The sequence below is a fragment of the Nicrophorus vespilloides genome, unplaced genomic scaffold (genome assembly GCF_001412225.1).
Source record: "Nicrophorus vespilloides isolate i.1.1-1 unplaced genomic scaffold, Nicve_v1.0, whole genome shotgun sequence".
In the NCBI taxonomy this organism is placed as follows: domain Eukaryota; kingdom Metazoa; phylum Arthropoda; class Insecta; order Coleoptera; family Silphidae; genus Nicrophorus; species Nicrophorus vespilloides.
In genome coordinates, this window is record NW_017097859.1 from 299,909 (window position 1) to 313,847 (window position 13,939).

Here is a 13,939-nt window from a genome sequence, read left to right on the forward strand (position 1 = left end):
AAAAGAAGAAATTTTGAAGCAGGAGAAAACGCCGGAACGAAGAAAAGTGCGGGCTAATCGAGTGCAAAGCAAATAGGTTTCGCGTGTTGTGCCGGTGAAAAGAAAATAAAAAGAATTACTTCTTTCGACCATCATAAATATGCATGTGCAGTCGCTTTCAAGACGGTAGGTATAAATTTCGTGAAGCGCTCCAGATTTCACCTGGAGCGAGGAATCCACGTCGCTCGGGCCAACAGCATTCAGATGGACGATGATGGTCTATTTATATTTTTTCGCTTGCCTTTCTTCATCTTCCACATTGGCTTTACGACACAAATTTAGCGTTCCGGTAATGGGATATCCCATACGACCCAAATTCATGTTCAACATCATCTGAAAATCGATTCGATTCACAAAACCATTCTGATCGAAACTGAATCCATCAACCAAAAAAAAAACAACAACAAAAAAAACAGCAAGAACAAAAAGATCAGGCTGCGGCGTATCCGCATGTACGAGAATATAAAAAAAGAAGAAGAAGGAACGTCGGTCGTTAACACACGCAGTCCTGATCCACAAACAAACGTGTATATTTATATAACTCATTACATATACAATTCCGCCCACGAACAGCTCTTTAAGCAACTAATTTAATTAATCAAAACGTTGTTTCACTTCTAATCGCACCCGAAACAATGACACATACACACTGTATGTCGTGCCGACACGCGAATACAAATCATCGCGCAGATTGCTACCGACGCACCTTCATTAACGTGAAAAAAAAACGTAATTGAAGACGATTTATAACATTAAAGTAACATTTACGTAAATTACATCCAAGAGAAACGCATGCATTATAACCACTACTTTTTCTCAAGTAAGAAGTGACAACTTTTAAAATAATTATTAAGCGTATTTAGTTAGAATAAGTGAACAGTTTACTCTAGACAATTTAAGGTACAAATCAAATATAAAACACTAGCATACTTAACAGCTGAAATGCAAGTAGCAAATGCAAAGTATTAGTAAATAGGCTTTAAATATAAAGCAAACAATAAACTATCGAAATACAATGTAAATATGACGAATGCAAACATTATCAAGTGTCGAGGCGTTTCCAATGCAAAAACGTGTCTCGTAATAATAATAAAGGCAATTGCAATGTAATAATAAGCAATCGATTTTGATAATTAATAATAATAATTTCTGAGAAATATAAATTTATTCAAATATTCCTTGTTAAAACTCAAAATTTAAGTGCAGCAGACTTGTGTGTGTATATGTAATTTGTATACGTTTTCTTTCTACTTCCTCTTTCCTCATCCATATTCATCGGCAATAAATTGGGAACGAAAACTGTTGTTGAATATTATAGAAATGGAAGAAACGTACGCCAAGCGAACCGTGCACTCTTGAAATGTCACAATTAATAACACCGAATTAATCAAAATGTGCGATTTTTTTTACGGGAACTGACGATGAGATGATGAAAGCTTTCTGAAAAAAAAACGATGAGAGAGATGCGAAAATCGCTAGACTCTGAGTCACACCGGGTCACGAAATGCAGATGACGATGACCCTAATCCGAAGAAGGAAGAAATAATAAAAAAAAAACTTTCATCGCAGGAGCAGAGCAAAACAAATTGCTTATGGAAACGCATTGTTTACCAGAAGCGTTAGACCTTTTCCTCGCTCGTCCTTCAACCACATCTCCTTGTGCGACGCGAATTGTGCAGGTACAACAAATTCACTTGCACACAATTGATGCTTTGTGCAGATTCGCTTTTACTACTCCTGAAAGTCATAACAACAACAAAAATGTACTAAGTTATAGATTATGCCGGACCTAAACGTGTAACTACAACTATAACATTAGTTAGCATAACAGATAGTCGACAATTTCGATAAATGATATTTTAGTCTATTTTTTTTTAAACTTTCAGTTAAATCAACTCAAATTTAATTCTTAAATAAATGATTTTTGAAATCCATGAACTGGATAAATAAAATGAGCAATTTCCGATATTATTAAAATATCCAATTAGAGGACGGGATTCATTAAATCTCAATTTACGTTTCCTTCTGTTATCGTTCTACATCGATTCGACGCTGAAATATCAATTAGCAGTGGGATGCATATTGTAATATGAGATTCTAATTGGAAGCGATGAATGGAGGATTGCTGTATAATTGAAACTGTATTGGAGCGTCCTTCCTTCAGGGCCATGATTATCTATGCCCTTCATCAGTCCCAAAAAAAAACTGTGTTTTTATTGTTACAGCTAAACTACTATTCAATTTGATCACTCAAGTGATTTATATTCTGTTTTGAGTAAATGATTAGTAATTTGAGAAAGTCTTTATGGAAATTTGAAACTAAATTATTTTTTTATTGTAATTCGTCCCAGAATGGCGAAAACAAAATTATTTTTCGATCGAATAGAAATTGTTTCTTCAGTGCTCAATATGCAGCTGAATTATGTTGATGTTGTTTTAACAAATGTTCTTGGGACGTAAAATTGCAATGATTTCTTAAGAAATTGTGAACGTTTAATGAGTAAATGATTTGCTCTTGTGGTTTTCTAGGAGGCATAAAGATAAGGTAATTATATATTTTTAAACTCCGTTGAAGAGGCTTGGACTATCCAAATTTTGCTGTTGTTGTTTTGTTCGGGGGAATAGAACGAAACGAAAAAAAAAAGGGAAGAGATAGAAACAGTGGAGTCGAGTGTGCGAAGAAGCGGGCATAATTATCCATTTTCTAATTAGGAATGCGGAGAGCCAGCTTAGCGGAACAGTAAATTGTGTAGTGTTGTTTTGTACGGTGTGTGTGTGTGTGTGTGTGTAGGGAAGACGAATTTGAATAGAAGACGAGGTAGAGGTAACTGGAGCTGCTATCTCCATACTCTATCTCTGCTCTTCATTCCTGTGGTCTTCTTCGAATAGCGTTCACCTCTCGCCGAATTAAATTCCCTGCGCTATAAATACAGGACGTCGGCCGTAACAGTACTGAATTTCCGTAAAGTCGAATACCAGAAATAGAAATGCGCCCCCCGTGTTGCCTCCTATCCAAAAGTCGCCCACGCCTAGTGCAACACCTCATGATGATTTGTCATCATAGTATACAGGTAAATGGTAGACGGTAGCACAGGTGCGAGGGGTTGCGTTGCTCGCAATTTCCAATTGGAATTCGATTTGGGCGAGATGTTAATTTGTTGTTGTTGTTTGCGTTTCGCAGCATTGTTCTCTCGAGGTGGTTAACGAGAGAAGAGACCAACCGGTTTCTCTTCGTAGTCGAGACATGGGGGCTAAACTTAACAGGGTGGGGTTATAGTTACGAGGCGACAGATATTCAGAGAAAAACACACTCGTTCGTACACAGAGTCTGATAACATCGCGAGGTAAAGTCATCCACCCTTAGGAGAGAATCTTGAAGTCTTGATGAATAGCAGAAAATATTATTATAATGTGGTAATGAGAGAAGCCCAGGAAGATGGCTGTGTCTGCCCGCATGTAAAGGGTTAGGTGTGAGATTAAGATGGTAAGGATGAACTTACCTCGCCTTTTAGTTTCTTTGCTTTTTTTGTGCGCCGGGGTTCTTCGATCAAAGGAAAGAGAAAACAGACAAAAAAAAAACGAGACCGAACAATCTTCCAAAACTCTGTACGTACAAAAATACTTTTCTCTCTCTCTCTCTATCTTTCCCCTTGTTTATTATCTCCTCCTCGGTGTATCTTCACCAATTGTATATATAAATATGTATCAAATTTGAAAAACGCGACAAGACATCAACACGACACAAGACTTGCACAGCAACTGAAACGAACTGAAACTTAATACGCTGCGAATCTAATTTTAAGAAGGCGCGCATGCTCTCACATCTGTCCCCACTACATGCCACTGCTCTGTCTGCACACACATGCATATATAAATATACGTGTACGCGTTCTGGTGCATATGTGTGCCTCATATGCAAATGCAACGCTTCATATGGAAATACGAATTTTGAGAATCGATAAATACTTACACACTCAACTAATTATCGCGAACGCTAATCGAAGCAACACCTGAATTCGACTATTCCACATTTTACTACAAAAAGTACTATACTATGATTTAATAATTTAATCAATAATCGAGAACAAATCTATCCAATTGGATATTTTGAAATTTCGAAAATGGAATTCATCCAGATCATTTTCAACACCTACAAAAAAAAACATATGTGAGAGTTTATTTCTTTCATCTTCGCCAGAAAACCATATGTTACTTAACGCCCTTTGGAACTTGGAAAGTACGAAAAGAACTTGAACAATTATTCGAGTAAAATATTAACTTTGGTAAAAGAATTATCGGAATTGAAATATGACTTTCAGGTTCAATTAAAAAGATACCTTGTTTTAGTATGTATTGCACATTCCCAAGTATCAACATATTTATTTTTTGTGTTTCTTATAAACTTGAAATACTGAATATTGTCTCTTCGAATCGTCATGATTTTGGTTAATGTTTTTCACGGATCTCAGGTTGAAGAAAATTTGTTCTAAATTATTTCGAACTCAATGAATAAAAATCGGGCGGCTCATAGCGCAATGATTATGAATTCCAGGGCCGGCTTTACCGAATGGACAACCCTGCATTCAAAATAATTGAATGCAGGGTGTTTTGCCAGGGCCGTAATAATGCCAGTGCGCCGGTTCTTCCAATCTATTATGATGTTGGTAAGTTCAAAACTCGGACCAAATTTTATTGGAGGTCAATAAGTATCTTTATTATATATTAGAAAAAAATGGGTCTATATCGAAAGCCCGACAACCAAAATCCTAACTATATCAAAATCCCGACAATATCAAAATCCCGATAACCATAATCCCGACAGTATCGAAATCCCGACAGTGTCTTTTATTATTATAATTTATACACTAACATTTGAATTATTCATAATAAACCTTGACAATTTGAAATAATCTTAAATGCAATTAGATTATTAATTGTTGTTATTAACTATTAATAACAATATATATTTATTATTGTATTTGTTTTCATTGCCTTAATAAAATTTAAAATTAAGAAATATTCTAAATTCAAATTATTGTCATTAATATTAAATAATAGTAGATGGTGATTACGTTTCGGAATAATTTAAAACTGTCGGGATTTCGATGCTGTCGGGATTACGAAACAGTCGGAATTTCGATACAGTCGGGATTTTGATACTGTCGGGATTATGGTTGTCGGGATTTCGATACAGTCGGGATTTTGATACAGTCGGGATTTCGATTGCCACCGAAAAAAAATATATATTTTAAATATAATTACGCTCTTAAATTAAGCGTTTTCGGAAAATCGTTCAATTAGTAATGTTATTCTAAATAGATTATAATATATTATTAATAAATACATTTCTAATCTTAGAAGTAAACAGTTGAGACATGCCAAAATGTTGACATCTAAATGCAACATAGGTGGATTCGACTTTGAAGGATGAACAACACGTGGATATTCGGCATGACGACTGAATCAGCTTGAAATACACTTATACAAATTTGATCAATCGTTTTTAGTGGGTAGGAACTGAAATAATAATTTCTGAAAATCATCAGTGCATTTGAATGTAATCAATCAGCGTTGAGTAATGTTAATTTAAATTTGTTTATACGAAAGTGAATTAATGTTTTGCTAAAATGTTATTTTTACTGTTCTATTTCGAGACTCTTCTGTAATGATTCAACTTTTTTTTGTTCAGTCACCGAAGGGGTGTGATGTAATGAAATTCAAGCGTAAAGGAAAAATAGAACTAATATTCAAATATTGCGACGATTCCCTTTTACCACGTTGCCAAAAAACAAATTCGAATTTCAATTAAAATCAATTAGTTTTGGTTTGTCAATTGTATGCAAATTGATAATGAATCTATTAAATAAGATTGTAGTACATACAATGATTACACGAAAGAAATGTAAAAATCAGATTGCATTTTTTTTAGTGCTAAGGACAAGTATAAAATGCGGACGTGGCAACAGAGCGTATACAATGTGTGCCTCCCCTCGACCCGCACAACGAACGTTTTCGCGATATTTTTAAATAAGCGGTGATTGAGAGCGGATTAGTCATTTTAATGTTTTTGACAGTGACAGCAAAATTATGGCCGAGAATTTGAAACTGAAGCCCAGCAAAGGGATTCTGAAAAATTCGAGCAGCTTCGATGTGCCGGATAAACAATCCAAACCCAAGTAAGTCTCTTCAGACGGCCATCGCTTTCATTTAATACTGCTTACCATGAAGACATAACCTCAAACAACCCAGCCCTTTGGTGGCTGAATAGAAAACAAAGGATGGACTTTTTGTATGCAATGTCATCTGTTTGCTTAATAGGAAGGCCAAGGGTGGTGCGAAATGGGATGAGATGAACATCCTAGCCACACTGCATCCTCCAGACAAGGACTATGGCCACATGAAGATAGATGAGCCCAAGACTCCATACAACTATGAGAATTCCTCTGAAGACATAGATGTCCTTGATGCAGCTGATCTAGCTGAAAGGTTAATAAAACAATTGTACAATCATCAAGAGCTTGTTTTCAAGATTATTGTGTATTTTAGGATACGTTTGGGTGCAGCCACAAAGCCTAAAGTACTTCAGCCTAGTGATGATGATGAGGAAGAAGATGATGATTTGACTGAAGAGGAGAGGCTACAGAAGAAGGATTTTGAGAACAAGCGTAAGAAACATTACAACGAGTTCTATGCTGTGAAATTGGCAAGAAAGTTGCTGGAAGAGGAAGAAGATGATGATGAAGAGGATCCACAAAAAGCTTGCATTCCGACCTCCCCGAATTGCAACGCCTCCAGCAGTAGCAAAGTCAAAAAGTAAATTTATTACATGTATTATTTTTGTTTTGTTTGTTTGTTTGGGGATACAGATGAGTAACATTGTAGCAGCTCCACACAATATGGAGAGAAACCTGCGACTGATTTTCTATCACGCGGGGCGTGCAATTGTTGAACACCAAAATTACTACATAACAAATGAAATAGTTGATAAAAAAATAATAATGCGGAGCTGAGCTAGTAACGTTTATTATATTAACTAAATTTCAGCCATTCTACAATTGTTATTATGACATATTAGGTTTTTCTTTTTTCTTTAAATTTGAATTAATGGATTAATTATTATTATTATTTTGTATACATTTTAAACACTGTATTAATTTATTTTGTATATTTTTACGGGCATTTAGTTTCCCATATGCAGACGGATTTCGCAAACGGGCGTTTGCGAACCAATTAATTGTAAATAATATGTTCAAATAAATTTTAAAAAATCTAATTTATATATATATATAATCTTAATACAACCAAATTTTATATACATATATTATCATCTTTATACATTGTAATCTACGGAAAACCAATTACATTCTTAATCGTCTTCCAACAATCCATTTAGTTTCATTTATTGGATTAGCACTTAAGATTGCGACCAATTCTGGGAGGACGTCGGTAAATTCTGTTTTCTAAAGCAACTTTGGTTGCATAATACCTCTCATGTTTTTTTTGACAGTGGATTTGGAAGCATGCTTGATCGGAAACAACAATAACCAATATAGTAAAATACAGTTCGAGATGTCTGAAGCTTGCAAAGAGTTAGTTAAATATCTGCAGTTAGGCAGTAGATTGGATCTTAAGGATTACGCACTTTCACAAGTTTTGGGTAAATATTTGCTTTTGCTATTTATTGAATAAACTGAGTAATTACTTTCAGGTTTGACTGGTAGCGAGGAGGGTCTAGATTTTGTAATTGATATTCCAGAATTATTACTTAGTTTGTTAACACTACTCTCGGATACCAATTTGACTGTATCCAAGGAATCATGTTTGGCTCTTGTTAATATTTCGGCGGGAACGAAGGGCGCTGCAGCTCTAATCAACTTGGACATAGCCAAATATCATACTAATAAATTGGTGCATGCCCCCAACGATATAACTAAAACAGTGCTGAATTTCATTCTCAATAAAGATTCTCATATTGCTGATCCATGCTGTATGATCTTATCAAACATCTCTAGGAATTCTCAGCTGGTGGAAAAAGTCATATGTTCAATTGAGGAAAGTGAATTTACCTTTGATGTGATTATAAATGCCTTCACAAAGAACAAGTACAACAGCAAGGGTGCCAATTTGCATTACCTTGGGCCGGTTCTTTCCAATTTATCGCAGAGTCCAACCGTGCGGAAGTACATTTTGGATAAGGACAAGTGCGTTATACAGAGATTGATTGCGTTCACTGAATATAAAGAATCGGTGGTGCGCAGAGGCGGTATAGTCGGGACACTGAAGAACTGCTGCTTCGAAGCCGATTATCATAGCTGGTTACTTAGCGATGGTGTGGATATATTACCTAAGTTGCTGTTGCCCTTGGCAGGCAACACTGAGTACGACGACGAAGATAACGATAAATTACCTGCTGAACTGCAGTACCTGCCCGAGGATAAGGAACGCGAAGAAGATCCGGATATTCGCTGCATGCTTATGGAGGCTATCATTCAGCTATGCGCGGCCAAAGCGAACAGGGAATATGTGAGAGATAAGAACGCCTACATTATCTTGAGAGAATTGCACAAATGGGAGAAGGATAGGAAAGCGCTTTTGGCTTGCGAAAATCTCGTCGATATACTGATCAGGTACAAATAAATAATACTCAAATGGTATAGAACAAATGTTTAATATTTTTTTACGTATTTGCAGAACTGAAGATGAAATTTCCGCAGACAACTTGAAGGAGATTGACGTGCCCGAAGACCTGACGGAGAAGTTCCACAAAATGGACTCGGAGTTTCTGACCGAGGAGAATTCATGATTGTTTTCATATTTTAATTAAAAAAAAAAATATAAAATATTTAAAAAAAAAGAGTTTATTGAACTCACCCGATAAGAAATTTTGCTTCATCCCACGCTTCGAACGGAAGTCAAAGATAATACTGATTTTGGTCTCGATCTACATCCATTCCCGGTTAGTTCTTTCTCGTGAAAAGATGAAGTGCGTTGCGCTCTTGGTTTGCATTTTGGCAATCTGCTTGGCCGATTTCGAGACTGATTTGAATTTCATCAAAATATGCAACCAGACATCCCCTATTAGTTTAAGTAATAATTTGAAATTCTTCGAAGATTTTATATTCAAATATCTAAATATAAGAAACCTTTCAGGGACCATGAACGAGGTGCTTATTTACAAGAAGCTCAGCAAATCGAAGTCTTCCAATAACTTTAAGTGCTTCCTTCATTGTCTATTCACGCAATACGGATGGATGGACGAGGAAGGCGGTTTTGAGTTACACGAAATGCGAGCGCTTTTGGAGGAGAGCGGTACAATCCAGGCTCCGGTACTCGAGTATATTATGTACACCTGTACAGCTATAAAATCGGTGGATAGGTGCGAACGGGCCTTCCTCTTTACCGAATGCTTCTGGGCCAAGACATCAGAGGTAAACAAAAAAAAACAAGGTTTCCTAATGGATTAACGATCATTTTATTTCTTTAGGACAACGGCGAAGAGGATCAATTTTTCTATTCATTAGATGAAAATCCGAAGAAATAAGTTATGCATCGTTGTTTAAACAAATCAATATTTTACGAATAAAATTATAGATAATAATTTTGTTTATTAATAAGTCTTAATATTTTACCCGTTTTAAATTCAACTTGAAAGTTTATCCATTTTTTGGAAAACCTTTCTTATCCCAGTTGAAAGATTTGCAATTATTTATAGTATGATTCATATTTTTCTAAAATAACTATGTATTGGTTAGTGTAAATTGGGGTCTCCTGAGAGTTTATGTATGTGATCTACAGATCGTAGTGTACTTTTAGATATTCATTTGGAAGGTGGCGGTAAATTATCGTGGATGAGCCTTTATTCGTTCGCGAGAGCTGTGAATTCTAAATATAATTTCCCACACACTCATGCTAAACGTGCACAAAGTGAAACCGATATTTTTAGACAACATCTTCGGACCGTCTGTTGTATTTTGTTGCGAGTGCATTAGAAGTCATTGCCGTGGTTTTTGTTCGAAAAGTGCCAAAGCTCGCTGGTCTTCGTCTGCTGTTGAGTGGACTCTGTATACGAACAAGAGATGGCCGAGGCCATCGAGCACGAGCTCTGCGCGAATTGGTGAGCATCCAACGGTCGAGCCAAATATAGAGCAAAAACGATTTTATTTGTCCAAATTTGGTTATTCGACGAAAATTCGATTCGAATACGTATTCACTTCTTTTTTTGTACTTATCATATAGCAAAAAGGAGATTCCGCAGACGAATTATGTAATGCACATGGCCCATTGTGCGAGGAACATCGCTCTTTGCTCTCTGTGCAAGGAGCCGGTTCCAAAGAGTTCTTTGGCGGAACATAAGAGGACACATCATGGTGGTGCTTCGGGTGCAACGACGAGGAAGAAGGATTTAGATGAGGAACCTCCGAAGCAGAAAGTGAAGGCGAGGATTGTAAAGGAGACGATGTTTAAGCAGGAGACGATCTCAAGTAATCTTGGAATGCAGGTCAAATCTAAACCTAAAGATCTTCTGGCTTGCAAATATTGCGAGCTAGAGCTGCCTAAATTGGATTTGGAAGAGCACGAGAACTACTGTGGTACTCGCACCGATAAATGCAACGAGTGCGGCGAATTTGTCATGTTCAAGTACAAAAAGATCCACGAGGACTCGAACCACGGCTTCATCAAATTGAACGATGGTCCGTCTATTTTTGTTTTGATATCTTCATATTTATTGATAGCTTGCATATTTATTTCTTAGAGCCAGGACCTAGAGCTTCGTGGGACTCATCCACGCAAAGGACATCAGCCACAACGGCTGAACCGCTCTACCAGAGACGCAGCAGATTGCCGACACTGCGGCCCTTCGATATGACTCCACTTTATAATATGGCCGACTACATCCCGCCCTCAACCAGTGGTCGGTACAGTTCATCTTCCGGTGCCGCTTCTAAGGAGAAGACGGAAACATACAAGGATCTCTCGAGGCGTCTAGACTGCAAAACAGAGTACATTAGGAATCTGCTGCACGATTCGGCAAGCATCACCGCTCCGCTCAGGTCAAGCGGTGTTTCACCACGCAACCACTTCAACCATAACAAAGGCACGTTTTCAAACTATAATTGCGGTTACAATGAGAACACGTTAAATTAATTCTCGATTTATTACAGGTCCTGCGCCAATGCCGCCGTCGCGACGTCGCAATCCGCCAACGGAGCTGACGATACCGTGTGAATTCTGTGGCACGCCAATCCCTCATGAGGACCTGGTGCAGCACGAGACTGGCTGCAGACCTGACCTTGCACGGCGCAGGAAATCACCGGAATTGGATGAGTTCTTTGTAGCTCCGCAGCATCAGCAACCCTCCAGCCCAGAGGTCGATCTACCCTGCGAGTTTTGCTGCGACATGATACCGGCTTCTCAATTGCTCAGGCATCAGGCCACCTGCGAAACAGTAGGAGTCGGAGGCGACGAAGAAAGATACATTCTCTAAAAGCGCGTTCTGTAGATAAACTGACGACTATCAAATTTATGTAAACCCACACAATAATATGCTTATATCTTTGCTTTTTTTTTGCAATTAACTTTAAAATAAAACATAATTTTATTTTTAATTTGAACTTCCTTCTATGATAAAATAAAACAGTAAATCATGAATTAGAAATTACAGCTAGAATATTCGAAATTTAAAACGAATAATTTTATTCTTCCGTTTTGTTCGATATTTGTAAATAAAACGTAAAACATATGAATGATCTTACAGAAATTACTGATTAGAAAAAATATATATATTTGTAATTTAATTGTAAATACATGCGATTTATAAATTAAAACTAACATGAGTGTTCCAGATGACTCAAAAAGAGAGAAGAAAAAAAGGACAAATTTCGCTTTGTACAAAGACCGAAGAGTAAAAAAACCGGAAACGATAGATTTAAGTGAACTGCAAATGCGCTAATAGTCATTATCAGGAACGCGTCTACTACTTCTTGCGCCTGCGATTCTTGGTTTTCGGTGGTGGCGCGTCTGCTATGGTCACACTGCCCTCAGCAATTTCCTCCTTTAGATCAGACTTGTCGATCGTCTTGAAATAAAATGAAAAATAGTTATGGATATTTCAGTATCAAAAATTACGTTAATAGCTTACGTTTTTGGCATCGATATAGAACATGACGTCTCTAAGCTGCTCCTTGAGGTCGTCGATCTGCTTCTTGCGTGTGGCCTCAAGCTCCTCCAGCTTTCCTTCCAGCTTGGTCATCCTCTTGTGGTACTGTTCTTGATTGCTGCGGAGCGCCTTGCCCAAGTGGCGTTCGTCGTTGAGAGCCTGCAACGTTGTGTTCAGCTTGGCAATTTGTTGTGCGAGACGGCGCTCGACAGCAGACTTTTCTTTCTGAGACACCGCCAATTTACTCTTCAACTGCTTGTTCTCCTCCGCTATTAGACTCAACCTGTCACGAAGAGATTTGGTTTCCTCGGAAGCCTGGTAGTCGAACTGCACAAGCTTCTCTTCAAAGTACATCCGCTGTTCCTCCAACTGCGATGTCAGCAGATAGGTAAACTCCAACTGAACGGAGTCTACTTTCTCCTGTGCCTGCTCAGATTCGGGAATAGGGCCTTCAGCTGGGACCAGTTTACCATCAGCCTTGTTCTGCAATAGACGATGCACGAAGTTGTCTCCCTTGTAGTCCCAAACTCTATGAGAGCCCAGCTGTAGAGCATAGCAGTGACCTGTCTCTCGATAATGGGATGCAGCGTGGCCTCCCTGATACCTGCCGCAGCCTACGTGCCCACAGATGAGACAGATCCAAAGAGCGTCCGGAGATGGTGCCGAGCTCTCGCTTTTACCGCATCTCTCGCATTCTGACGTCTCAGCCTGCTCTGGACTCTGCACACATCTGCATACAGGGCAAGTCGAGTCGCTCCACTGGTCAAGGCAGCTCGAGTGAAAGGTGTGGTTACAAAGTATGGTCAAGACACCGTCCACAGACTCATCCATCCTTTCTGTAAATCAACAATGTTCAATACAACGCAACATTAGCAAATTTGTACTGACCTAAGCAGACTGGACAGATGGGTAATTCTGTGTGCCCAGGTGGCGGAAGATCATCTTGCGCGCACTCTACTTTTGAAACCCAAACAGCCCTACACAATACATCTGGTTCCAATGAGTTGAATGGTGCTCCATTGAAGGTCTCGTAAAATTCTCTGGCTGATGGATGCGTGCGAAACCTGCAATCTCAAATTGGTTAACACCTAAATCGAAAAAAGAAACATCAATTGAATTACGTTAATAAAGCCATGTACTGATTTGGTAGACGGTCTCTGAGTACTCGGATATGTGCTATCTCCGAATGGCATGGAGCGGTGAATCCAAGCAGATCATGGCACGTCATAGAAGTGGGCACCGCCAACAGACATAGTGTAAGCGCTTCATCTTTGCTGCTAAGAATACTGCAATTTTATTTAATTATAACTCATTGCCAAACAATAGCACAATCCTTACTCTTCCTTATACAAATGAAGAATGCCTTTGGTAATCTCTACAAAAGGATTACCACTGAAGAACCCAATCTCTGTCTGCTCATCCAATACATCTAACTTTGGTGTGGCCTCACGACTGTGTGCTGGAATCATGCCCCAATCATCTCTGGGGCTCTCTAATTTGCTGGGGAAGGTCTCCACACTAATATCTCTTGCCAATCTTTGACCCCTGGCTTTGGAGTTTCCATCCATAGCTTCAGCCCCTAAGACTTCCTCTGGAAAGAAATAAATTATATTAATAAAGTAAATGTATTTCATAAGACAAGAAAGTATTGCTCACTGTTTCCAGTAACTTCCAGCCGCAAGACACACTTAGACACCAGATCTGACATTGTTCGAATCACCTTTGTTATGTACGCTTTTTTTT

General features: G+C 38.2%; 6 protein-coding genes across 8 annotated transcripts in view; 4 read left to right on the top strand and 2 right to left on the bottom strand.

The window, feature by feature from the left end:
• The window catches only part of LOC108561194 (trichohyalin), a 16,783-nt gene extending 12,959 nt beyond the window's left edge, over positions 1–3,824 (bottom strand). For 2 of the 3 annotated variants that reach the window (XM_017919037.1, XM_017919038.1), the window contains exon 1: positions 3,540–3,824. The gene's annotated coding sequence lies outside the window, so the exon portion shown is untranslated. The remainder of the gene's footprint in view (positions 1–3,539) is intronic. The other variant, XM_017919036.1, reaches the window with a different exon arrangement.
• Positions 3,825–6,007: 2,183 nt separating this feature from the next.
• LOC108561177 (protein phosphatase inhibitor 2) lies at positions 6,008–7,078 on the top strand. Its single transcript, XM_017918995.1, has 3 exons — positions 6,008–6,215; positions 6,358–6,525; positions 6,586–7,078. Exons 1-3 carry the CDS (start codon positions 6,127–6,129, stop codon positions 6,854–6,856), a joined length of 528 nt encoding a protein of 175 aa, XP_017774484.1. The 5' UTR covers positions 6,008–6,126; the 3' UTR covers positions 6,857–7,078.
• Positions 7,079–7,538: 460 nt separating this feature from the next.
• Positions 7,539–8,928, top strand: LOC108561176 (protein HGH1 homolog). Its single transcript, XM_017918994.1, has 3 exons — positions 7,539–7,696; positions 7,748–8,666; positions 8,731–8,928. The coding sequence occupies exons 1-3, from the start codon at positions 7,609–7,611 to the stop codon at positions 8,840–8,842; spliced, it is 1,119 nt and encodes a 372-aa protein (XP_017774483.1). The 5' UTR covers positions 7,539–7,608; the 3' UTR covers positions 8,843–8,928.
• An 89-nt stretch (positions 8,929–9,017) lies between these two features.
• On the top strand, positions 9,018–9,580 carry LOC108561166. Its single transcript, XM_017918984.1, has 3 exons — positions 9,018–9,126; positions 9,190–9,467; positions 9,524–9,580. The coding sequence occupies exons 1-3, from the start codon at positions 9,018–9,020 to the stop codon at positions 9,578–9,580; spliced, it is 444 nt and encodes a 147-aa protein (XP_017774473.1).
• Positions 9,581–9,867: 287 nt separating this feature from the next.
• Positions 9,868–11,591, top strand: LOC108561172 (TRAF-type zinc finger domain-containing protein 1-like). Its single transcript, XM_017918989.1, has 4 exons — positions 9,868–10,153; positions 10,276–10,730; positions 10,793–11,134; positions 11,202–11,591. The coding sequence occupies exons 1-4, from the start codon at positions 10,116–10,118 to the stop codon at positions 11,522–11,524; spliced, it is 1,158 nt and encodes a 385-aa protein (XP_017774478.1). The 5' UTR covers positions 9,868–10,115; the 3' UTR covers positions 11,525–11,591.
• A 221-nt stretch (positions 11,592–11,812) lies between these two features.
• LOC108561191 (BRCA1-associated protein) lies at positions 11,813–13,933 on the bottom strand. The gene is made up of 6 exons (XM_017919026.1): positions 13,853–13,933; positions 13,535–13,787; positions 13,318–13,482; positions 13,085–13,260; positions 12,179–13,032; positions 11,813–12,115 (listed from the first exon to the last, which is right to left on the bottom strand). The coding sequence occupies exons 1-6, from the start codon at positions 13,902–13,904 to the stop codon at positions 12,014–12,016; spliced, it is 1,602 nt and encodes a 533-aa protein (XP_017774515.1). The 5' UTR covers positions 13,905–13,933; the 3' UTR covers positions 11,813–12,013.
• Positions 13,934–13,939: the final 6 nt, after the last annotated feature.

Bases quoted from the DNA above. Each gene is read 5' to 3' on its own strand.
- LOC108561177 (XM_017918995.1), top strand. From the start codon at position 6,127: ATGGCCGAGAATTTGAAACTGAAGCCCAGCAAAGGGATTCTGAAAAAT. The intron at 6,216-6,357 runs GTAAGTCTCTTC...TTTGCTTAATAG, and splicing joins GATAAACAATCCAAACCCAA to GAAGGCCAAGGGTGGTGCGA. The intron at 6,526-6,585 runs GTTAATAAAACA...TGTGTATTTTAG, and splicing joins GCAGCTGATCTAGCTGAAAG to GATACGTTTGGGTGCAGCCA.
- LOC108561176 (XM_017918994.1), top strand. From the start codon at position 7,609: ATGTCTGAAGCTTGCAAAGAGTTAGTTAAATATCTGCAGTTAGGCAGT. The intron at 7,697-7,747 runs GTAAATATTTGC...AATTACTTTCAG, and splicing joins CGCACTTTCACAAGTTTTGG to GTTTGACTGGTAGCGAGGAG. The intron at 8,667-8,730 runs GTACAAATAAAT...ACGTATTTGCAG, and splicing joins CTCGTCGATATACTGATCAG to AACTGAAGATGAAATTTCCG.
- LOC108561166 (XM_017918984.1), top strand. From the start codon at position 9,018: ATGAAGTGCGTTGCGCTCTTGGTTTGCATTTTGGCAATCTGCTTGGCC. The intron at 9,127-9,189 runs GTAATAATTTGA...GAAACCTTTCAG, and splicing joins GACATCCCCTATTAGTTTAA to GGACCATGAACGAGGTGCTT. The intron at 9,468-9,523 runs GTAAACAAAAAA...TTATTTCTTTAG, and splicing joins TCTGGGCCAAGACATCAGAG to GACAACGGCGAAGAGGATCA.
- LOC108561172 (XM_017918989.1), top strand. From the start codon at position 10,116: ATGGCCGAGGCCATCGAGCACGAGCTCTGCGCGAATTG. The intron at 10,731-10,792 runs GTCCGTCTATTT...TTTATTTCTTAG, and splicing joins CTTCATCAAATTGAACGATG to AGCCAGGACCTAGAGCTTCG. The intron at 11,135-11,201 runs GCACGTTTTCAA...GATTTATTACAG, and splicing joins CCACTTCAACCATAACAAAG to GTCCTGCGCCAATGCCGCCG.
- LOC108561191 (XM_017919026.1), bottom strand. From the start codon at position 13,904: ATGTCAGATCTGGTGTCTAAGTGTGTCTTGCGGCTGGAAGTTACTGGA. The intron at 13,483-13,534 runs GTAAGGATTGTG...ATAAAATTGCAG, and splicing joins CTTCATTTGTATAAGGAAGA to TATTCTTAGCAGCAAAGATG. The intron at 13,261-13,317 runs GTAATTCAATTG...TTGAGATTGCAG, and splicing joins CAGTACATGGCTTTATTAAC to GTTTCGCACGCATCCATCAG.